The sequence below is a fragment of the Camelus dromedarius genome, chromosome 16 (assembly GCF_036321535.1).
Source record: "Camelus dromedarius isolate mCamDro1 chromosome 16, mCamDro1.pat, whole genome shotgun sequence".
Lineage (NCBI taxonomy): Eukaryota > Metazoa > Chordata > Mammalia > Artiodactyla > Camelidae > Camelus > Camelus dromedarius.
In genome coordinates this window covers 49,758,052-49,783,772 of record NC_087451.1, presented here as the reverse complement: position 1 = coordinate 49,783,772, position 25,721 = coordinate 49,758,052, and the positions used below count along the sequence as shown (strand labels likewise).

The window sequence follows — 25,721 nt, the reverse complement described above, 5'->3', positions numbered from 1 at the left end:
CTTATAATAATAGATATGACTTCTTTTCCAACACAAATAGAATTTCAAGGGTTTGCTGCATTTTTTAAAACAAGTATTAAAGGAATACCAATAAAGTTAACTCTGATTTGAAAAATCTGTACAAATTAATGCCCTTCTGAGAAACCTCAGTTTATAGCAATTTTTGAGTATTACTCTATTTTATACTGTAGTTTTCATAAGAAAAATAATTTAGAGAATAGCATAATAATACACAGAATAAACGATAAAGTCCTGAGAAACGCACTGCCTGAAAAACTATCTTGTTGCAAAACAGAATTTGTACAAACACAGTACTTGAGGAGAATGCCATTAAGAACCATGCAATTTTAAGACAGTTAGTAAACTATGACGATGACCACAGTTACGTGCTTGTGCATACGCATGTATAGATATACAATAAATGTACATAAAATTTGTGGCTCATAACATTCATGTAAAACGTTTATGATAGAGGGAATTCCAATTACAACTACTTTTTATGGCACTTAAAAAAGACATTATATCCTGAACTCAAACATACCCATAATTTAAACATAAATTAAAAATAAAAGATTTTAGAATCTTTCACATACTCAAGGTCAATTAATCAACAGAAAAATACAAAAATGAACTTTTTGTTCATATGAAAATGCCTTATAAGCGTAAAGCAACATGACATCAACCCCACTTTACTGCAGTTAACATTGTTTTTTTTAATGCTGAGTGAGGGGCTGAGTTTTATTGTACTATCCTATTAAGATAGTTACAGCCTGCTCAAACATATTCAAATATGGTCAGAATCACCATTTACATAATTTTATTATGGTACCCAAACCAAACTTGCATTTACTCAAACTTGTACCTTCTCATTACAAAGTCTCTTTCTGTTGCTGAACAACTTCTATGTGACAAAGATTCCACCCTCATGGCTAATAAGGGCATGCAATGTTATCATGAACCATGCAACGTGAAAACGATGGCAGAGCAAGTACTTACGGGTACATGGCCATGGTTGTCAATTTAACAAAGATATCTTTACTGGGTGCATCAGTAGTATTGCAAGTGAAGGCTTGTGGTGGAGGCATTTTGTGTTTCCTGCAGAAATCAGTAGGTGAAATACTGTATTCTTGTTTAACTTCATGCAGGTCTGACTTTGCAGCTACGATTAAGCAAGGTATTCTGCTGTCCATAAAGTGTTGCTATAGAATAAAAAATGAAATCAAAATATGGTAAGTTCAGAAATTACTAAATTTAATTAAACGTGCACTAAAAATTTTCTCTGGATAGGCAAAGCATCAATCGTTTCAAAGAGAAAGTGAAGTAAGAGGCAAGGACGGGCAGTGGTCCAGGTCAGCAGCATAGTAAGACCAGGGCCACTTTTCTAATGCTGGAAACAATATAAACCTGTAACAATTCTTCAGATTCACTGCAATTTGAAAAAGAAATTATTAAAAAGAAACAATACTTTGAAATAAAAAGAAACCCACTTACATTCCTCTATCTTAAAGCACAATGTTTTCATTTTTTGATATTACCTCTAGTCCTTAAGCACATACATTTTTTGTATGTGTATATATGTATGTTTCTATAGTTGCAGTCATGCTGGATATAATCATTTAAAAATATAATACTGAATTTTCCATGTTTTCAGAATTCAAAACCATTATTTTTAATGGCTACTTAAAATTTCATGGGATTATTTTATCTTAATTTGGTAAACCGTCCTCCTATTGTTAGACATTTGGATTATCTCCAGGTTTTTGCTATTAAAAACACTGCTAGAATAAATTCCTTTGTACATATAGTTTTTTACTCTTATTGAATTGTGTTGATGTTTTCAAAGTAACTGGTAACTTTTCAAGCCTCTGGTTTAGGTTTATTCCCTTGCTCTATTATTATTCTTGGTGTGCAGTCCTAACAGCCAAGACCCTCCATTAATGCAGAGGTTCTTAACCAGGACTGCACATCAGAGTCATGTGCAGAAAAAACTGTTTTTAAAATTGTCTGGGACTCTATCACCTCAGAATGAAACCAGACCCTTTAGGTATAGGACACACAGGTACTTTTCAAAAAGTTCCATAAGTAATTTTCTTGTATTTCCCTGGTTAGAAAACACATTACAATTCCATTAAACCCTTTATAAAGTTAAACTCAGACGAAAAGAACAACAAACCTTAAAAATCCTGGCACAGTATTCAAAGGATTTGGGGTTACTGACATCATATACCAGGCATACAACATCACAAAGGATCTCAGCCTCAGTTAGAAATTCCGACTCTGAGATATCATGCAACTTGTAAAAAGAAAGATAATGAGAAACATAAGTATAATATTCATACATAATTAAAGTCATCATGTTTTATCACTTGCCTGATTTGACTTCTTAATTAAAAAGTACTAGTTAAGCATAATTTCAGACTGTTTTTTAGATGTCAGAAGTGTAGATACATAAGTAGCTTCTGGTTTTTGTAAATGAAAAATGGTGACTAAGGTTCTACAGAAAGCAGCATTTAGTGAGCGACTGAAGTGTGCTGGGCAGGCCCTTTACATGAATTCTCTACATACTATAAACAAGAAAACAAGCTAGAGACTAGGTCAACTGCCAAAGATAACACATCTAACTAATCTCTAACTAATCATCAAACCAAAATTTGAACTCAGATATGATTCCCAAGTCTTTTTTCTTTCTACCACACCACCTTTTCTCCCTACCAATCAAAAACACAAAGCAAAGGACCGTACATTAAGGTTATTTTGTTCTACTTCACTGCCTACTCTTTTTCAAAGTTTATTATAACACCTCTAAAGAAATATCCCATCTATGATATGATAATGATCCAACACGAATAAACTTCAGTACTGAGCTACATAAGAGTGAATCTTCGTTGAGGAGAGGAACGGGGAAGTGTGAAGTCAGAGGTGACTCAACATATTCCAAGTAAAACACTACTACAGCATGAATATTCAGAGACATGAAAGAAATCAATTTGCAAAGAGTTGTTGTATAAATAAAAGCAGAGAAATGAATAATCAGCAAGATTCACTGCACACCCAATATGTAGAATTACACTTAGAGGAGAAAGATGGGAGCTAAACAGGTTTAATAAGAAACTGATCAGCCACTGACTCTGTTCTCTCAAACACTCCTTTGGGTTTACCCAAATCTGTGTCTCCCAATTCTTAAAACTCCGCCAAATAAATTCTTTTGTTATTTGCAAAAAGAAAAAAGAAAAGAAACTGACAAAGAACTTTTATCATAAAGAGCAAAGTATACATAAAATTCAACATGATCATCTGTCTAGCAGAATAAATATTTCCAAAAAGAAAAAGGAAGGGAATGAATTTTCTTTAGTATCTATTACTTGTTTGGAGCTTCTCTTATTAGCTAACTTAATAAGAAACTCAGGCTCAGAGAGAATAAGCAACTTACCACACAGCTAATCAGTGGTGGACCAGGGTTCAAACCAAAATCAGACTGGATCCAAAAAGAACATACATCTCTTTGTACTATTTCATATTATGTTTTCAGTCATACCCTTCTTTCAATCATTTTTTATGCTAACAGATTTGTTAACTATACTCCTCCTTGCTAAATAGATAAAACTCGATTCAGATTACAGATAAACTACCACACACCTGCACTAAGGTTTTCATTATTAATTTCTAGTAATAGTAGAGGACATAATTTTCAAAAATTAACGTAGAAGAGAGAGTAAAGCATATTTAATTTTTTTTTACTTTCTTATAGTGGTATAACATACAATTAAGCAGACAAATAGACAATTTTTCACTTATATCTATACATGTTTCACTATACAGATCAAGGGAATTAAAATTAATTTCAAAGAATAAACCAGGTGGAAAAAAAAAATCACACAAGCCACTAAATTAAATCCAATTCTGTTTTCAAACAGCCATTTAAAAATGTATCCAATAATTAATCATCTTTATATGCCAGAAAATTTCTTACCAACAAGTATTTCTCCTGTCCATATACATAAACAGTGTTAATCGCATAGTAAGATTTATGATCATCACGAATCTTCTTCTGCCTCTGAAAACAACCAAAAATCTCAGTGCTTACAGTAAAAAATTACAGTAACTAGTTTTCATCAACACACGCACTCTGTGTATATGTGTGGGTATTTTACAGGAAAAAAAAAGGACATTCTTTCCTACGCTATGTATTATTTACCAGTACAAAGGGGATATTGATTTTGTTTCTTAGTTCTTAAGGTCTAAAACAAAAGATGCATTCATTCTGCATAAAAGGAAAGCAGTAGCTGGAAAGGAAGCAAACTGTTTTATGGAAAGTGTATTCCAGAGCCACCTGCTGGCAATTCTCACTACACTATAATTTGGTCTGCTATGTCATCTGGAAAAATGTCAGTCTCTTTACTTAAGGCAGTAGTCAGAATTAGAATCAGTATCAGTTCAAAATATTTACTGTACATTTACTTCATGCCAAGCACTGTATTTGATGCTTTCATATGTGTATTTATTTAATCCCCATCGAAACACTGGTTAAAAAAAAAAAAAAAAGACAGATGATAGCTAACATCAATGAAGCAAAGATAAAGCCAGCTCAATGAGATTACTGTTACACTTTAGCTGTACTATTATCCATAGGTCACTCAGTTCTAGCAACCATCTAAAAAGGTTAATGGTTATGAAAAAATCATGTAAACTGATGACTATAAAAATTTGTCGGGTTAAAGTTCTATTTTCTGAGAACTCTCACCGTTAAGTTTCTCCCAAGAAGAGCCTGAAGAACTCCACTCTTCCCACAGTTTTTCACCCCAATTACATTACATCTGAATACATTTCTTTGAGTCTGTTTTTTCTGAAGGTCTATTTTTTTATCTCTCGTTACTGAAAAGAAAAAAAAAGTTAATTATGTACCATTTGGACCCACTGAACCGTCATTTCACCTTCTGCAAAATAGGCAATTGCTATTTATCATTTTTACAAAGTGTTTGATCAATAAACATACTGTGCAACAGCCAAGCTGTGTGTGAAATAAAGTACAAAATACAATACAGAAGAGCCTCACTTACTGGAAAAGATGCATTTCTGAAAGTCGGCTGTAAAGTAAACTGGTAACTAAATGATATTCATTTCATCATAAAATTAGTGCCTTTCTGTAAGGAAAATGATACCCCAGAAATGAACAAAAATTGCAATGTATATAGCCAACACTATATCCCATCTATCTTTTCAGTTATAAATTATTGTCATAACAAATTATAAACTGAAAGATCTTATCTCAAAACTGCACTCTCTTAGGTCTACAAATGGGAAGGGATAGGCACTCTAAGGTTAACTGGCCTTTCAAACGTAAATCTGTAAAAGGCAACCCTGAAAACAATGTTGTACCAGCAGAGCAATGGGGCATCTCTTCCTGAGGTCAAGAGGCCTCATTAAGATGTACCCAAAGATTCAACCACAAGAAAACTCACCAGAGACACTATAGTAGCAAAAAACTGCAAATGATTAAAAAAAAACACAACACATAATAATTGTGGGATAGTTAAGTTATAGAGTAACCATATGATGACACATTATCTAATACTAACAATATATAAAGTATACTTGTTGATACAGAAAGATGTTCACCATATTTTGTTGAGTAAAAGAACCTCACGCTGGCTAGTAATTTGTTCCTTACTCTTTGGTGCTGAATTAAACACTAATTGGTTAAGTACTTTAAGGGGTACTTGCTCTGTCAGTTTAACACTGGCTGTCTTCTTGTTATGGGGTTTCCTGTAAGATATGGCATTTTTTCCTACCAATTAGGATATAAGAACTCCTTGAAATGATCAGTCCCCTTATTTGCTATTTCCTAGTGTTTCTATGGGTTTTCTTTAAGTGGAGCACATTCCTTGGCAAAGATGCCTGGTTAACATTACAAGACCTGTGAAAAATTTATTAATGTGGAGACAGGTTATGAAACTGAGAGATGTACAGTCAGTTCAGTATCAGGATCATGAGTTAACAGGCAATGTTTTTAATGTTTAAAGAAAATTAAAACGCAAGGTAGACTGGTAAATTCTTTTAATGCCCACAGCCCTCCCAGATTTTCATCAGTGCAGAACCATCATGGGCAGAGTGGAAGTAAAACCTCTACTCTTCCTTTTTTGATAAACATCTCAACTCAAGAAAAATTACCAAATCGTGGGCAGAGTATGAAGATGAGTTTATTTTCACTCTTTTTACTTATGAAACTGAATCTTAAAAAATTTTCTAATTACAAACTGAATGGTACTCGGATACTTACCTGTGATCGCTGAAGCTTGTGACTCTTGTTCAGTCAATATTGAATAGCCAAGGTAACCCAAATACTCCAGGCACCGCTGCACATCTAAATAGGTCGTGAGCCTAGGAAAGGGAAGAGTTTAAAATGTGGAAAGTTCCTAAGTGAATATTTTTATATAAAAAAAATTATAACAGCTCAAATAGTTTTGCTACCAGACCCAGATAACTTTTGTCAAACTCCTTTAATTTCCCACGTGCCTAACTATGGCTTTTCTTTTTCCTACAATGACATTCTTATGGCAGAGAAGAAAGGGAGGAGAACGCAGGTGGGGGCGGCGGGAATTATCTGTAACTACTCCATCTGCCAGGAGAGAGCAAACCCATGCAGATGAACAGTGAGATACTAGTAAGATCCAGAGCAGGGATATTTTATATTTTCTGCTTCCCAAGTTATATATTGTACTGCAAATACTGGCTAGTTAATCTGAAAAGGTCTGAGAAGGGTGTAAAAATAACTGAATGGCACCTGAAATAAGTTAGCCTTTCTTACGATTTGAAGAAAGCATAGATCCCAGTGCTGAGAAAGTTAGTCTCACCACGGCTAAAGTAATTATGTCATTTATGCACAACCAGGGGATTTCCTCAGCACCCTAGACAAAAGGTCAACTTGGCTGTAACTAGACTGTAGACACCCTCACTAAGTCTAGGACTGCATTAAAAACAAACAACAACAACAAACCCTCAAAATACGCCTGCAGTGTCAAGTAAAATATGATCTCCCTGTACCAAGATATAACAATTGTGTGATAACAATGTTTCCAACTCCCTTAATCAAAACATTAGAATTTAGTTCCACTTCGATATGACTTATTACTGTTTCCCTGTTATATTACCCCAAAGCAAACACATTCCTTCCTGATAAATTTATAGAACATCTATAGTTCATGTCAGAGATAGCAGCACTGTAAATCCTGCTCACAGGCAGTTATGTTGAAGCATTTTGTAAGATCTGACAAACGTAAAAAATAATGAATCTAAAGCACCATAAGTTTAAACTAGCTGTGACCCGGGAGGAAAGCAGCGAGCTCTGTACTCACGTCCACTGGGAAAGGAATCCCTGGTAGGTGATCCAGCCTCTTTCATTTGTACAAACTGTGTTATTCACATCTGGCCCCCAAGGTATGTAAGGGAAAACTTTAAACAAATCTTTAAGCTCATCAGGTGACAAAGCACAGTCTCTATCCTGCAGACACACAAGGAAGTACACATGGTGTTAAATACCTGGGAGAGTAACTCCCAGCACAAGAGCCCCCGAATCTAGTGAAGATGCTTCTACAAACTAGCAAATGAAAAGAAATCTTTACATTTTATCAGGAAAATCCCTTACACATATATAAGCAACCTATGCAAGTCTATCAGAAACTACATTTTTTAATCTTGAGAAAACAATTATGTCAATAATAGAAGTATTTTTGCTAGTAGAAGTTAAGAGAGGTTGAGTAATTTCTGGCTATGTGACATGAGCCCCTAGAGCTCAGGGAAAAGAGCTGTATCATTCACAGAAAAGTACTTCACCAGGTACCATGGAAAACTGCAGCTAAAAGCTTACCAAATCATGCTTGTCAAAAGTACTCTGGAGAAACAAATATGCATGATGATTTAATTCAGTAGTGCAATCAGGAGGTATTTTTAGCCTGTTGATGAAAAAAAAGAAAGTAAAACAAACCATTAAACAAATACTAAAATTTAAGAAATGAATATGAAACTGCAACAAGTCTTTTTGTAGGATGACAGAAATATGTCTGCTGCAGCCATTTAGACTCTCCCAGGGAAAAGCCATTGGAGTGGTACGGCAATTCTCAGAAGAGTCATAACAGTGCTCATTCCAAGGGGACATAAACAGTTTTCTTAAATATCTGAAGGGCAAGTTGTGTTAAAAGTTTTACATTTTACAACTGTAATGGGGGAAGGTATAGCACAAGCGGCAGAGCGCATGCTTAGCACACACAAGATCCTGGGTTCAATTCCGAGCACCTCCTCTAAAAATAAATAAGTAAACTTAATTATCTCCCCCCCAATTTTTTTTTTTTTTACAAATAACGCTGATTAAACTGTAATGCGTTGCTCTTCCTATAAACCAATTATCAGTCAAAATTATGAGCTACATAAAATATCAACATTGTAATGATTTGAAAATGATGTGAAGAGATGTTACTTCTGCCTGATTTAACCTCTGACACAGCCTCAATCCCATTCAATAAACATGTATCAAATGCACTGAGGTATGAGGGACACAAAAACAAGACAGGCCCCCTACCTTTAAGGAACACATCCAAGCTGGAGACAGACCACAAAACAGATAACCTCACTATCTCAAGAGAATGCGGCAACTGCTGAGTATCGGTAAACCAAGGATGCTGGGAGAGCCCGTGTGAAAGGGAACACCTCTGGCCTGGGGATGGGAACGTGTCAGCACTGCTGAGAGACACTGTCACCTGACTTGAGACTTGAAAGTTAAGAAGCAAGAATTAGGTTGGAGGGAGAGGGAGGAAGAGAGAGTGAAAACATCACGGGCAAAAGCTTGGAGTGGGAAACGATACCTGACAGGCGGACTAGAAACGGTCTGGGGTTTACCTCCAGAATGAAGGCAGGGGGTGAGCCAGGGCACAGCAGATCATGAGTGACCTCTGACACCTGCTTAAGAAGCTTGGGATTTATCCCACCTTGAAGGGAAAGTGACAGGGCCCAATCCGTGCTTATGTATCTGTTAATCTAGCAGCAGTGTGAAGGACAGTGGCAGAGAGTTTAATAAGAAGGCTAGAAAGATTCAAGTGGTGGCTCTGAAGGGGCGGGCTATTTTGCAGAAAATTAAAGGAACAGTACATAAATAAATGAAAAGAGATCTTTGTGTAGGTCACAAAACCATAAAAGATGGAGTTTCCTCATTGCCATGCTTTTAGAAAGCAACAAGCAACATACTGCAGAATTCATCTACCCACTATAAATGGCACAGAAAAGAAAACTGGACGAACGTGATGTGGGACAAATTCATTCATTCAATATATGTTTATTGAAAAATCTGATAAATACTTGAGCCAAGATTTAATAACCATGACAAAGGAAGTTTCAACTTAGAGCTAACTAATGGACCAGGAATCCAACCAGAAAAAAACTTTGCTTCTTCAATGATAGGCAAGGAAAAAACAACAACAAAGCTTTTCTGAACCCTTATGTGGATAGCTAGCAATGCTATACTAAAAATTAAAAAGAAAAATTAACAGAAACAGACTCACAGACATAGAAAACAAATTACAGTCACCAGTGGGGGAAGGGGGTAGGGATAAACGGGGAGTTCGAGATTTGCAGATACTAATATATATAAAATAGATAACACGTCCATGCTGTATAGCACACGGAACTACATTCAATACCTTTTAGTCACTTATGGTGAAAAAGAATATGAAAACGAATTTATGTATGTTCATGTATGGCTGAAGCACTGTGCTGTACACCAGAAATTGACACAACATTGTAAACTGACTATACTTCAGTAAAAAAAAAATATAAAAAGAAAAATTAATCCACCACTGAAAAAGTGAAGAGAAAAGGCCAAAGACTCAAAGGCCAGATCTTGGGAAGTCACCTTCCTGAAAAGCCCACTTTCCTGGGGTGTGAAAGAGGCATCCTATAGCAAAGCAGTCTCCTATTTTGGGGTGACACTGGGCTTACTGTTAAACAGAACTTAAAACTTAGAAAAACTATTTTATTTTAAGCTAAAAACAGCCTATAAAACTTAGGTACAGGGGGAGGGTAACAGCTCAGTGGTAGAGTGCATGCTTAGCATGCACAAGGTCCTGGGTTCAATCCCCAGTACCTCCTATAAAAATAAAGAAAGAAATAAACCTAATTACCTCCCCCTCAAAACAAACAAACCAAAAACAAGCAAACAAACAAAAAACCTAAATTTTCAGGACTGAAGAAAAGAAAAATGCTAACCAATATATTTCTGATCCTTGACTCTGAAAACAAGTTTGTCCAGCATCTTTTATCTCTTTCCTCAGTAAAACAGATTTTAAAAGATACCTGTGTTCTCCATTAGAAGGTGAGGAAGAGTATGAGCCATGCTATAAATCAGTGGCTCTCAACTGGGGGTGACTTCCCTCCTGAGGGGACATTTCTGGAAGTCACCACTAGGGGAAGAGGTATGACTGGCATCTAAGGATGTGCTAAACATCCTGTAACGAACAGAACAGACTCTACAATAATGAATTATCCAGGCTAAAATGTCAACAGTGTCGAGGTTGAGAAATCCTGCTACAAACCTCTCTATAATTCTAAATTTATTCTTGAGCAGCTCAAAGCCTACCTACCTTTGTGCTAAATAAAACTTACAAATATTGGCAAGTAAAATCAATTAGAAAGCCAAAGGTACATACAAGGGAAATAAATATTCAGGTGTCAAATCCAGATCGTCGTCATAACCAAATCGTCGAAGCACAGTCCAAGTAGTTTCATGTCTCCCTCTCTGGATAAAAAGTGTATGTAAAAAAAGGAAACCTGGAATAAAGTAGTAAACACAGTGGATGAGAAAAGGGTACAGAATTACGTGGGAGAAAGAGCATGAAACACATTAACGGCAAGAGCCAGACTCATGAACACGTGTGAGCTTGCTTTGCATAATGAAGGTCAAATCAAAACAGAGTTCACAAATGTCTTCGTGAAACAGAGCTGATTTCAGAATCATTTCACATACACACCCGGGTCAGCAAGAGACAGAACTGGATGAGAGGGCCAAAACATATCCCAAGGAATATACTGACATTCACAAAGTTACATGATAAAAACAAACGCAGTCACTTTGTACATCTCTGCACTTACTGATACGATGGAAAATTCTGGTTACCAGCTGCAGTTCTTACCTCACTGTGGCTCGATAACATATTTTACAGGGAACATTCTGTATTGGGTAAATTTGACTGGTAGACAAAATGTATTTCTTCCCTAAAAATAATTTCTATTTAAAGGATGCCTATGAGAAGAATTTTAAGATACATTTGTTTCAGAAATCTCTTACCCACAGATGGATCTCTGCATTCCTGAGATCCAACCCATCTCCCTACCTCTAATTTATACTGAAAGTAAGATTAAGATCATCATCCCCATTAATGGCCTGTCTCTTCCAACTCAAATATTCAGGTTAAATTTTAGGTATATTAGCTAATATAAATATCTCCCCCAAAATAGAAAATACTCTAAAGACTTTCACCTTCTGCCAAATTTTGAAAATATTAAGTTCAAAGGCAGGGGGGAACACCATTAGCCCACCTTTCAGTGTCAATCCACTATCGGCTACACCATCACTTATATGTTTTCTGACCACATTCTTGACATCTTCCAGAGCTTGAGGAGCTAATGGAGTGTTGAAACAAATTCTCTAGCAAAAAAAAAAATTTTAAGTTAAAAACACATCAGCATTAAAACCACAAATAATACAAATATTAATCCACAAAGCAATATTAAATCAAAGACTTGCAACGACAAGAAACAATTTCTAAACTAGGATAGTCTTTGTTTTGTATTAAGTAAAACATGTCATACTTAGAAGGACATGTTTTCCCTACTCTCCCCACCATGTTTCTAAAACACAGAGCTCTTTGTGTAGCTCTGTTATATAAAACTGAGAAAGAGAAATAATGCAGAGTTCAGACTTCAAGTCATCCTTAATACACCCACCGTACACCATGAAATTATACTCTCAGAGTCCCCTCAATTACTAAGCATAAGAGAGTTTTAACCCCTAGGTAAAGATTAAATTGCCTGATGTGAAATCGAGTTTTTACATGACACAGATGCATGTTTATCAACATATCATTGTTTAATCAAATAAATTTTTTACAGCCTTTCTCAGAAAAAGAAAAAAGAGACCAAGATACACAAATGCCTGAAATAAAAGAAGGCTACCTGAAAAAAGTTGAGTTCAGCATCATTGAGAGTGCCATCATTATCCTGATCAGATATTTTAAATATACGAGTAAGGGCTTTTACACAGGCTGGCTTCATCTATAAATCATTGAGAAAAGAAACAATTGTTTTTAATGTGAATAGTTGAGATTTTTAAATATGATTTTCATAAACAGGCTGAGAAGAATTCTGAATGTTTTCACTGTCAAACACGTAACATCAAACACAACCAACATGATAAATGAACTAAAGCAAAGCCATTTCCTTTTATTTATACTCAAACCATTCTAAGCAAATGATGCAATATTTACTTAGACTGATATCTGAAATGGCTAAACTCTCCCTTCATTTCCACATCCTCTCAATATGAACAAAAGAGAAGTTCATCTTTAGGGAAGATTCATTCTTCCAGTCACATAAAGAAGAAATGTTTATTTATTTATGCCCTCTCTCATTCCCTAAAGAATCTGAGCTATGGTGAGGGCTTTCCATCTCAACTTCTCTAAATGTTTTGATCTGTCACTTGTGTGTACGTGTGTGTACATCAAAGCCTCCAGGATATAAAATGTACTTATTCACAAGCAGGTAACGAAACAATACTGGTTGATAAGGGTAAAAGGCTTTTAGTAACTTCCCATACATTTAAAAAAGAATTTTGCCTTTTGTGACTCTGTAAAACTTTAATAAGTAAGGCTGCTGGAAAAGTATCTTGACAACTTCCTTAATTTTTGTTTTAGGATTTATAGTGGATAGAAAAAATATTTGACTATTTAAAAATAAGGCCCACAAGCTTCCTCAACAATTTTGAGAAAATTAAACTTTTCAGGAATATCTCTGAACATTGTATAAACCTGGAGGTAGACCTCTCACGGACATCTGAATCAGAGAAATGAGATGGCAAGGTGAGGAAATGTGTGCTTGTCATTTCATTTACTGACTTCATTGAGATAGGCTATCCAGAGCAAACAGCAGTGATGAGTTGTTTTTTTCCAACTGATTTTTTCCGGGGCGGGGGGGGGGGGGGGATAATCAGGTTTATTTATTTATTTTTAATGGAGGTGCTGGGGATTGAACCCAGGACCTCACGCATGCTAGGCACACTCTACAACTGAGATATGCCCTCCTCACCGTGATGATGAGTTTTGATCATGCTATCATATCAAACTCAAAGGCATAAAAGCAATGCTGTTAAAAATAGCAAAGGAACAAAACATATACAATCCTTTCTTTTTTTGTTTTCACTGGGGGCTCTAGGAGAGCAATTTGATATAGCAAAAAAAGGAAAACCCGAGATATAAACAGTTTAGAAAGAGAACAGAAAAAGAAGTCAAACATTTAGGGGGCACTGGATAGGGCTTTCTTTATAAAAGAGTACTAAATGGACTATAACCTATCGCATCTACAACCTTGGATAATTTTTTAAAAACAAATTAGAATAAGACGTTGCATCTATAAATATGATCTTAATATTAAATACTCAAGATTAATAAAGACCACATTGTAGTTACTCTTCTTTTAAATCTGTTACATAATAATCTAAATGTTTTGAAAAGTAGCAATAGCTAGAATGATGCAAAAAACAGACTCTGAAAATAACTTATTTACAAGTGGTTTTTCCTCACATCATAAAATGCTACATTAAAAAAAGCAATCTGAAGAAAAATAAAGTGATGCATTTTTCATTAAAGCCTGAAATGCATCAGAACCAAAAGTGCTCTGAGGTACTGGCTCAATATGATATTTAAATATTAACCACCTTAAAATACACTACCAAAATATGACTACTTTTTAAAAGTATTAAAAACTATACTTCAATAAAGCTATAAACCATGTTTAGAGTAATAAAATAAATTCATTTTGCATATGAGTAATCTAAACTCTCACACAAATCTCATGGTTACCAAGGGGTTATGGGGCTGGAAAGGGATAAAAATGGGAGTTCAAGATCTGCAAATACTAACTACTATATATAAAATAGGTAAATAACAAGTTTATATTGTACAGCACAGGCAACTATATTCAGTATCCTGTAGTAACCTATAATGAAAAAGAATATGAAAAGGAAGATATATGTATATGTATGACTGATTATGCTGTACACCAGAAACTGACACAATGTTGTAAACTGACTACACTTCAGCATTAAAAAAACAAACAAACAAAAAAAAACCCTCACACAGATCTTCTCATTATTAGGTAATCAGAGGACTCCATGGGTCATACAGAGTCCATCATCACTGGAAACAAATGTCCAGTTTAGGCTTTAATTCTGAATATGATCTTTTTGATGATTCCACTTCAAACCTGTGTTAAAAGTTTATTAATGTTGTCTAAAAAAAAAAAGATTCTGATGTAAGCTCAGACTCAAGGCTTGTACTTGTATAAAACAAGGCACATACAGTCTCTAAAAGCTGCAGATTTCACCTCAGGCAGGTCCACCTAAGAAACGAACAACAGATGGTAGTAGCTGTTTTACTCTTGTGGGGAAAGGAGGAGGGTGATTAGTGGATTAGCAGAACTAATAATAGGCCTGAGAAAAAAGTAGCAATTAAAGAACTGAGAACAAAGTACTGGAGGGGATTTAATGCACTGCTGGGCTAAGCTCAAGGTGAATCTCTACAGTAAGACTATTTCCCAAATTTTCTCGATCATAAGATATAGCACCCGGCTGAATCAGAATGGAATCTGTATTTTTAACAAGAACACCTATTCTTGACTATTATGACATTATGAGGTGAATTTGGGAAATACTGAATTAAGAGCAAGTTAGAAAGAAACACTCCAATTAAGGGACAATAAACCAGGATTAAGGCAAAGTAAATCAGGGTCAGATTAAAGGATAAGTCAGATTAATATTTATACCAGGGGTCAGCACTTTTTCAGTAAAGGGCCACATGACAAATATTTTAGGCTTTGGGGGCCAACAGGCAAAATCAAGGATATCATGTAGGCACTTACACAGCAAGAGATAATCAAATTTCCACAAAGCTTTTATTGACAAGATTAAAAATATAATAATAACTGAGTATAAATTTGCTATACAGGTCTAATAAAGAGAAGAAAGGAATAAGAGGGATAACATTTGGCTTAAATGGGATTCAAAGTTAGTGTTTCCTATCTTGCAATAACCTATAATGGAATATAATATGCAAAAAAAAAAAAAAACCCAAATCACTATGCTCTACACCTGAAACTAACACAATACTGTAAATCAACTATTCTTCAATTTAAAAAAAAGTTAGTGTTCTCTATCATGAAAATCAGTTACAAGTGTTCAGCTGTTAATGCTGATCTGTAATGAGATTTTACATATTTCATCTTTGAAAATGTCTTTCTGCACAGATACACACTGCCAACAGTGCTGCACATCTATAAACGTACAACTTTGACTGAGCACATTCATCACTTGGAAGGCATTTATAGAATTATATTAGATTCTTTTCTTGATATTTGCCTCTTAGCCTGTCATTACACTGCAGATTAGGTGCAAGTTCCTCAACTGCTCAGTCAAATAGATTAGGAAACACAGAAACCTCCTCTGCACATTGCATCAAGGTCTATCTAAAAAAAAACTGATGCTGGAACTGTGGCTCAGAAAATATATCTGCTTTGCCATCTGAAAATCCACTTCTTTTTCTTGTTTTGGCATGATAGGCATGTACTGATAAAAAAAAAAATGTCGCAGTACAGTGGTACCTGAAATGCTGCCAAGCTCAAACTGTGTCAGTGCAATTAGCAGGGCACTGAGCAGCAGTGGTAAGTGGTGAGAGTTATCACACACGAGCTGTCGCAACATTCAAGTCTGCCTCTGGAGCACAAAAGCAGCACAAACGTGAAGGAATGAGCGTGGCTGTGTTGCATACATAAAGCTTATTTAGGAATGATGAAATCTGAATGTCACAAATTTTATTCCTTTTGATTTTTTTCCCAATCATAAAAAAATGTAAAGTGTATCTTAGTTCACACGCTATATAAAAGCTGGTGGCAGGTCAAATCTGGTCTGTGGGTCAGCCCTCCAACCACTCACATATACTATAAACTTCTGAAAAAAATCTTTTCAGGAAACTTTTTTCCCCCCAAACTTTTACTTCTTAAAAACTCAACAACAACAAAAGAAACATAACTCCATCAAGAAATGGGAAAAAGACTTAAAATAGACATTTCTCCAAAGAAGACATACAAATGGCCAATAAGCACATGAAAAGATGTTCAATATCATTAGCCAACACAGAAATGCAGTTCAAACAAGACACCACTCACAACTACCCGAATGGCTATAAACAAACCAACAAACAAAAACGTCGGAGTATGGATAACAAGTGTGGGCAAAGATGTGGAGAAATAGTTCAGTGGTTCTTCAATAAGTTAAACAAAGAACCACCATGTGACCTAGCAATTCCACTGATAAATAAACACACAAAAGAACTGAAAACAGGTGTTTATACTTAAGTGCAAATGTTCTTAGCAGCTCCATTAACAACAGCCAAAAACAGGAAGTAACCCAAATATCCATCAACAGATGAATGGGTAAACAAAATGTGGTATAGCTATTCAATGAAGCATTATTTCACCATAAAAAGGAATGAAATACTAATATATGCTGTACCATGGATTTACCTTGAACACATTACACTAAGTGACAGAAGCCAGACGCAAAAGACCACATCTTATATGATCCATTTATATGAAAAGTTCAGAATAGACAAATCCACAGAGAGAGAAAGTAGATTAGTGGTTGCCAAAAGCTGAGGGAAAAGGGGAAAGGGAGTGACTGCTAATGGGTACAGGGTTTCTTTTGGGGTGTTGAAATGCTCACAAATCAGATAGTGGTGATGGATGAACAACACTCTGAATATACTAAAAACCACTGAATTGCACATGTCAAAAGGATGAATTTTATGGGGAATTATAGCTCGATGAAAAAAATGTTTAAGTCAATGGCGAAATATTCTTAAATTTAGGTATTTCATTAAGGAATTACTGTGTTTCTAAGCTATGAAATAAAAGGGAGTATCAAGTTGTATTACATGTTGTACTCACGTCAAATAACTACACAAGCTTTTCACTTCTGTGTGTTTTCAAGTTCATGAATTTTATAATAGTAAAGCAAGTAGACCATTAGTTAAGTCCCTGGACTTCCAATAAATTAAAATTTCAGCATTTTAGATGAATACTTAAGAGTTACTAAAAATCAAGAGGGAGAATATAGCTCAAGTGGTAGAGCACATGCTTAGCAAGCATGAGGTCCCGGGTTCAATCCCCAGTACCTCCTCTAAAAATAATAAAGAAATAAATAAACCTAATTACCTCCCCCCACCAAAAAAAAATCTTAAAATAATAATAATTTAAAAAAAAAGAATTACTAATATCACTATCAGAATAGAGTTACTACCTACACATTCCAGCCCCTACTGACACAGCCTGGCAGGATGGAGGGTTTACCTCTTTCTCCTCTGGGCAGTACAGGGGCCCTGTTGGATGAAGAACAGCTTTCTGTGCGTAATAAAAGAGCTCTGATATGTTCTTCAGGTTCTTTGCTGAACACTGAAAAGAAAGTTTAAAATTTTTCATTCCGAAAGCAATTATGAGAGCTAAATACATTTTTAAAACTATCAATATAAGGTAATAATAAGATTCCTTGAAGAAACTGAAAAATGCATTTTTCTTAGTGGATTATCACAATATGATTGTCTACAAAGAGCTCAGAGGCCAACATCAAGGTCTGTTTTATTTGGTTTACATTACTTCACAAACAACAGGAAATTTATTCCATCCCACATCTTCATCTTCCCCCACTCCTATCCTGAACTTCAATTAAGTGAGAATTCACCAACGGTAAATCTCAAAATCAAATGACAAGACATACCTCCACACAGGTTTCTATTTCTGTATACTGGTTCATAATAGGAAGGATGGTCTCCATACTACTATATTCCACCAGATCAGATTTGTTTCCAACTAATATCAAAGGCAGCCTGAAATAAACAGGGCACATTGTAATAAGGAAGGCAAAAGACATTGGATTTATGTTTTAATGTACATCATAACCTGTTCTAACTAATAAGCTTTATTTAATCTCCTCAATATGAAACTCTACTATAGGCAGCTCAAGCCACCTAGAGAGCATGTTCATCCTCTACAAACATTTACTGAGTACCTATTATAAGCCAGGTACTGTTCTAAGCATTAATGACACAAGATGGACAAGGTCCCTGCTCATTCTAATAGTGAAAATCAGGTAACAGACAATAAGGAAATAAACAACATATGTTCCAATTCTGTAAGTGCAGTGAAGGAAATAAATAGGGGGATATGGGATAAAGTAATGGGAGGGGCTACCTATACACGGCAATTGGGAAAAATCTCTCTGAGAAGGTCGCACCTGAGCTAGTAAGTGAAGGATGAAACGGAAACTGCCATGTAAAGAGCCAAGAAAGAGCTGACCGGGAAAAAGGGACAGATAGCATGTGCAAATGCCCCAGACTGAAAAAAACACCCCCATGAGTCCAAAGAACAGAAAAATGCCAGAGTGGCTGGAGAGTACTGCTCAGAGGGGAAGGGGTACGAAATGGGGCCAGAGAGGGATGCAAAGGCCAGATAGAACACGACGTACAGCTGCATCAGAGAGTGTGTTAAGTGCAAAATGGGATGCCACAGAAGGGTTATAAGCAGGGGAATGACATGATCTGACTGGCATTTTAAAATGCAGTCATTTGTTATCTTTCAGAGATATATACTGAAATATTCACAGTATGAGATGATGTCTGATTTGTTCAAAATGATCCCAAGGGGAGAGGTAATAAATGAAACAAGGCTGGCTCTGTGTTGTTCATTATTGAAGCTGGATGACAGATACAGAGGGATTCCTTACACTACTCTCCCTACTTCTGCATATGGAGGAGCCCTCAGAGCTGCTAGATACAGAATGTACATGCCACCTCAGTCACAAAGTAAATACGGGAGGTGGTCAGTCACCACATTCATCTGTCTTGAAACAGATCTTTAGAGTTTCAAGGCATAAAGATGCCCAACTAAAAACAAAAATCTAAAATATGAAGTAAAGGGCCAGATGTGTACAATACATAGATATTAGTCTGGTTTTCCTAATATTTTAAAATAAGACTCAAGGAACAAGACAAGGATGCCCACTCTCCCCACTTTTATTCAGCAAAGTACTGGAAGTCCCTGCCAGAGCAATTAGGCAAGAAAAAGAAATAAAAGCTATCTAAATCTGTCACTATTTGCAGAGGGCATGATTTTATGTATCAAAAACCCTAAAGACTTTACCAAAAAACTGTCAGAACAGACCAATTCAGTAAAGTGGTACGGTAAAAACCAACACACAAAAATTGGTTGCATTTCTATATACTAAAAAAAAAAAAAAAAAATACTATCAGAAAGAGAAATTAAGAAGCAATCCTATTTACAATTGCATCTAAAAAAATGAAATTCTTAACAAATTTAACCAAGGAGGGAAAAGACTTGTACATTGAAAACTGTAAGTTACTGACAAAAGAAGACACAAAGAAATAGAAAGATAGCCTGTGCTCAAGGATTGGAAGAATTAATAATGTTAAAATGTCCATATTACTCAAAGCAACATACAGATTCAATGCAATCCTTATCAAAATCCCAATGACATTTTCCCACAAAAATAGAACAAACAGTCCTAAAATTTGTATGGAACCACAAAAGATCCTGAAAAGCCAAAGCAATTTTGGGAAAGAAGAACCAATCTGAAGGCACCATGCTCCTTGATTTCAAACTATATTACAAAGCTACAGTAGTCAAGTGGTATGGTATTGGCATAAAAACAAACACATAGAGCAATAGAACAGAATAGAAAACCCAGAAATAAAGCCACACAATATGGTCAGTTAATTTATGACAAAGGAGGCAGGACTATATAATAGGGAAAGGACAGTCTCTTCAACAGTGGTCCTGGGAAAAGTAGACAGCCACACACAAAAGAATGAAAGTAGACCACTATCTCACACCATGCACAAAAACTAACTCAAAGTGGATTAAAGACTTGAATGTAAGACCTGAAACCATGAAACTCTTAGAAGAAAATAAAAGCATAAGCTACTTGACATCAGTCTTGGTGATGAATTTTTGGATCTGGCAACAAAAGCAAAAACAAACAGGGGAACTACATCAAACTAAAAACCTTCTGCACAGCAAGGGAAGTCATCAATGAAATGAAAAATCCAATTGAATAGGAGAAAATTATTTGTAAACAATATGTCAGTAAGAGGTTAATATCCAAAATATACAAAGAACTCATGAAATTCAATAGCAAGAAATAAGAATCCAATTTAAAAGTAGGCAGAGGATCTGATTTTTCCCAAAAAAACTCATACAGATGGCCAACAGGCACTTGAGAAGATGCTCAACATCACTAATCATCAGAGAAGTGCAAATCAAAACAGCAATGAGGTATTATCTCACATCTGTTAGAATGGCTATTATCAAATAGATAAGAAATAACAAGTGTTGGTGAAGATGTGGAGAAGAGGGAACCTTCAGGCACTCTCATGCACTGTTGGTGGGAATGTAAATTGGTACAGCCACTATGGAAAACACCATGGAGGTTCCTCAAAAAATTCAAAACAGAACTACCATGTTTCAGCAATTCCACTTCTGGGCATATATCTGAAGAAAATGAAAACATTAACATGAAAAGATATATGCACCCCATCCATGTTCATTATAGCATTATTTACAATTATCAAGATGTGGAAACAATCTAAGTGTTCTTCAATGGATAAATGGATAAAGATGTACTACATACGCACACACACACATACACACACACACACAATGGAATATTATTCAGAAACAGAAAAGAATAAAATCTTGCCATTTGCAACAAACTGGATGGACCTTGAGGGAATTATGCTAAGTGAAGTTAGGTCATACAGAGTAAAACTAATATTGTATGATTTCCCTTGTATGTGGAATCTGAAAAAAAAGATCAAAGATACAGAAGACAGAATGGTGGTTGCTAGAGGAGAGTGGGTGGTGGGGAGTGGGTCAAACAGGTGAAGGGGGTCAAGAGGTACAAACTTTAAATTAGAAAATAAATAAGCCACGGGGATATAAAGCACATCATGGTGACTACAGTCAACAATAATACAGAACATATTTGAAAGTTGCCAAAGGAGTAAATCTGAAAGTTAACTTTGTGTGGTGACATGGTAACTAGACTTACGATGATCATTTCATTACATATACAAATACTGAATCATGATGTTGTACACCTGAAACTGATATAATGTCATATGCCAATTATACCTCAATAAAAAATTTTTAAAAGGCTCAAATGCTTCACAAATAACATGTTCAATTAAATGATACTGCAAGAAAACATTGTTTCCATTTGGATTTAAAACTCAAACATAAAGAACCACCATTCTAATCAGAAGAATACAGAATGTGTGTTCTCTTGCTTTTTTCCTGCCACAAATATATCTTCCAAAGACTTTCAAAGAAATCTTCCTGTGTGAATTCAGAAATGAAGACAACTAATGATTTCAGAGAACTTATAAAGCACCTATACATGCATTATTTCATTGGATTCCCAAAATAACTACACGTAGCCAAGAGAAGTACTATCCTCATCTCCACTTACAGATGAGGAGATAAGGCTCTATGAACTCTTAAAGCTCATAAGCGGCCAAGCCAGATTTCAAAGGCCACTCACTTTCCTCCAAGTCCTGCACTTTGCACACATCACACGGTGAGCAATCAATGACCTGGGGGAATGCCAAACCTCCTCAAAAGGGCATCTCAAGAGAAAGGGCACATTATAGTATCAGAGCTCAATTTTCTACTTTGCTCTCAAATATATGTGCTGCCTCAAGTAATTCCTCCCCAAAAAGGTATATGTGTGCATGTGCTTGTGTGTGTGTGTGTGTGTGTGTGTGTGTGTGTATAAACAGATCTATAGATAAAGCAAATATGGCAAACTGTTAATAACTGGTGGGCCAAAGTGAATAGTTTACAGATGTTAATTGTATTATTTCTTGCAACTTTTCTTTAAGTTTGAAATATTTCAATGTACAGAGTTTGATAGAAAAAAATACCTGCTGTCTTTGTCCGTTCTTTCATTTATGAGAGGAATCCATCGACTTGTTACCTAAAATGAAAATTAACAAGAGCTAACCCATGATGAAGACCTTCTTTGAAAAATAGTCTGCCCTTGGACCCCCAAAATTCTAAAATGGAGGATCAATTCTGAAAGTGCCCCCACTGAAATACAACAAAATATAGTGGAAAAAAGTCACATTCATACCTTATCAATAGAGTGCTTGTTGTTAACAGCATAAACTATGCAGATGACATTAGCCTGCAAGAAAAAAATTAACAAATTGATGGTATCTTAAAATAATTCAAATGTACCCAGTGGCATTTAATTACCAACTCGTTAACATACTTGGGTCAAAGGAAGAAGAAAATTTGAAAATTGAAAAACTTACTAGCCATGACTCTAACAGGAAAAGGTTTCTAAGGATTTACAGCAAAAATACATACTCAAAGTTAGCAGTAACAGCAAAGAACTGAAAAAAGCCCTCTTGGTAAGTGAAAGAATGAAACGGTAGACTCACAGAATCATCACTATTTTCCCAGAGAAAAAGCTACAACTATTTTTTTAACTCACCTGTGAGATTTCTTGATGAAGTTGTTCATCACTCTGTTCTGCTTCTACAAATGACACAGTCAAAACAATTTTTTTATATTTTAAATACTTTCATAAAAACTAATGGCCAAGCTAAAATCCATGCAACACCCATCTAACATCCCTCAAAACATCCCTTATCCCTCGTGTCATTTACATGGTGTAGTGCCAGACGAGGTGGCAAACACAGGGCAAGCAAGGGAAAGGAAAGAGCTGAATGATGATAAGGAAGCTGGCTGGCACTGAAAGACAAGTCTACACGAAGATAAGTCAGGCACAGAGAGCAGAAGGCATTGTGTGATAAATCTAGGTCAGCATCTGATCCAAAGCGGAGAAGGGTCTGGTAAAAGAGATCAGAAACCCAAGCTAGAATACTGGGTGCGGAAGAGTCAAGCCCAGACAAAGAGTTTATACACACAGGGTCACAAAGCCAAGTGAGGATCTGGGCAACACAAGCTTAAGATCTAGATAGCAGACATGAGGAATCTTAACCAGGTCCCAGAAGCAAAAGCAGAGCATGATCATGAAGAGTCAAGAATTCCCTCACTAGCACATATCTCTGGCTAGAACTGGTCCCACTGGGTGGAGGTGCCTATAATCCTACAGGCGCAGGGGAGGAGCATGATACACAGCTAGGATGGAGAGGCGAACGGATGAAGAGCAAAGCAATTACTGACACACTAATTCAGGTCAACTTACGTTAAATGTTTCCCCCCAAAATGCATGTTACTTCTTTTTTTTTAAAACACCTTTATTGTGGTATGGTTCCTGTATAGTAAACTACACATATTTCAAATGTAAATGCATGTTACTTCTGACATACAAACTAGTATCATAAATGAGTACAATGGTATTTCAATTTATGCTAAATAACTGTCTGTATTTTAAATATCTTCTCGTATGTTGAGAAATCAATGGGTTAAGATTTCAATTCCGATACTTTAGTGGAATCTAAGTATGTGGCTACACATACTGAAAAAGAATAATTCTATAAATACAGCTAGTTATGAGGGTATTGTTGCAGAAAGCACCCAACCCCCTTCAGCTCTAGTACAGTGTTGTTCAAGGGAATTACAATACAAGCCACATGCAATTCTTAATTTTCCAGCAGTCACTTTAAACAGTCAAAAAGTAAGAGGTAAAATGAATTAATTTAACCCAAAATGCCAAAAATAGTAAAATTTCAAAATGTAATCAATAAAAGATTACTGAGAGACTTTACACCCTTTTTTTCATACTAAGTCTTCTAAATCCACTTACATTTTATACTGGGAGCACATTTCAATTTAGACCAGTCATATTTTAAGAGTTCAACAGTCACAAGTATCAGACTGCACAGTTCTAGTATTTTGTTTTAGAATACATGGAAAACCAGCTAGGCAAAACAAAGTATTACCAACATAGTTACACCTATTTTTAAAAGTAGATTTTATTTTTTAGAGCAGTTTTAGGTTCAGGGCAAAACTGAGTGGAAGGTACAGAGACTTCCCATATACCCCCTGCCTTCACAGTGTCCCCCATATCAACATCGCTCATCAGAGTTGTACAGCTGTTACAACTGACCCTTTTTTTTTTCAAAAGACGTCTCAGAACAAAGCAAAATAATTTGATGATTAAAAAGTTAAGTAGTAGTGTATAGAAAAATTTTACATTATCAAGAGCAATATAGGGGGAGGGTATAGCTCAGTGGTAGAGCACATGCTTAGCAGGTACAAGGTGCTGGGTTCAAGCCCCAGTACCTCCATTAATTAATTAATTTAATTAATTAATGCAATATAGATGTGCTTATATTATCACATAATGTAAGTAAGTTGATAACTGTTTTAAATTTTTTTTTCTGACAAAGTCTGACAAATTAAACAACAAATTTAGACCTCAACAAATTTTCAGATGAAAACTCTTTTTACATCATCAGAGCATGCTTGAATGCTTGATAACAAAATTGCCTTAGGACTTCTCTCTGCACACATGCTAATTCAAGGAGGGTATGATTTATCTGGTCATTTACCATCCCTCCTTCCTTTCTTTTCATTATCACAGAACCCAACGCAGTGAATTAGGGACAGAGAACTGCAAGATGGAGGCTTTATGTGGGGTGTGGGGTGGGGGCTGGCAGGGAGACATAAATGAGACAGGAATACTAAATTTTACTGCCAGAGAAAAAGGACTACCCCTCCTAAAATATTTTTTAAAGCTCAGAAAGCACCTTTTTTTGAGGGCTATCAAATTAACTCCACAGCTTCACCTACAAGAAGATGTTCATCACCTGAGTAATCTACGATGTGCGTGGGGACTCTCTCAGGGGTGACATCAGCTGGAATGGTGATTTCTTCTGCCCGGGGAGGAACCTTCATGTGCAAACAAATAAAGAAAAGGAAACGCCTCTGAATGTTATCAATCAAACTTGTTAATAGATTACATAAATTTATCCATGTATCAGCCCCTTTCATCCATACTCACCTTTATAGCTATTTACTTTTTAACTGCATATTTTTATGCTTTACCACAGATACAAATACATATATTAAAGCTATATGACAAAACACTTTTTTTTAAAAAAAAATGCACATTTATGCCTGTATGGGCACAGGACTTATTAAGGATACTTCTGCTCCTAAAACAATACTTTTATTAATTTGGTGTTTTAAAATTAGATTTTCAAAATGTAGTTTTCATTCTATTTGCTGAAGGTTTAAGATACTCTACAAATGAAGACCTATGCTAATCTAAAACAATCCTCAAATAAAATAATAAGTTATCAAAATTCATTTCTTCTAGACAATAACTGATTGGCTACATAAACCTTATGCTTAATGATGCCATT

At 35.6% G+C, this 25,721-nt stretch overlaps 1 protein-coding gene across 7 annotated transcripts in view; it reads right to left on the bottom strand.

The window, feature by feature from the left end:
- The window catches only part of LOC105088218 (mitochondrial Rho GTPase 1), a 77,819-nt gene that overhangs the window by 13,982 nt on the left and 38,116 nt on the right, over positions 1–25,721 (bottom strand). For all 7 annotated transcript variants that reach the window (XM_064495900.1, XM_064495902.1, XM_064495901.1 and 4 more), the window contains 16 exons: positions 25,164–25,245; positions 22,880–22,923; positions 22,514–22,567; positions 22,305–22,357; positions 18,083–18,191; positions 17,659–17,760; positions 12,217–12,315; positions 11,581–11,689; positions 10,692–10,812; positions 7,865–7,949; positions 7,353–7,498; positions 6,278–6,378; positions 4,742–4,872; positions 3,971–4,054; positions 2,174–2,293; positions 997–1,199 (listed from right to left, as the gene is read on the bottom strand). In XM_064495900.1, coding sequence (XP_064351970.1) covers positions 997–1,199; positions 2,174–2,293; positions 3,971–4,054; positions 4,742–4,872; positions 6,278–6,378; positions 7,353–7,498; positions 7,865–7,949; positions 10,692–10,812; positions 11,581–11,689; positions 12,217–12,315; positions 17,659–17,760; positions 18,083–18,191; positions 22,305–22,357; positions 22,514–22,567; positions 22,880–22,923; positions 25,164–25,245 — 1,643 coding nt within the window. The remainder of the gene's footprint in view (positions 1–996; positions 1,200–2,173; positions 2,294–3,970; positions 4,055–4,741; positions 4,873–6,277; positions 6,379–7,352; positions 7,499–7,864; positions 7,950–10,691; positions 10,813–11,580; positions 11,690–12,216; positions 12,316–17,658; positions 17,761–18,082; positions 18,192–22,304; positions 22,358–22,513; positions 22,568–22,879; positions 22,924–25,163; positions 25,246–25,721) is intronic.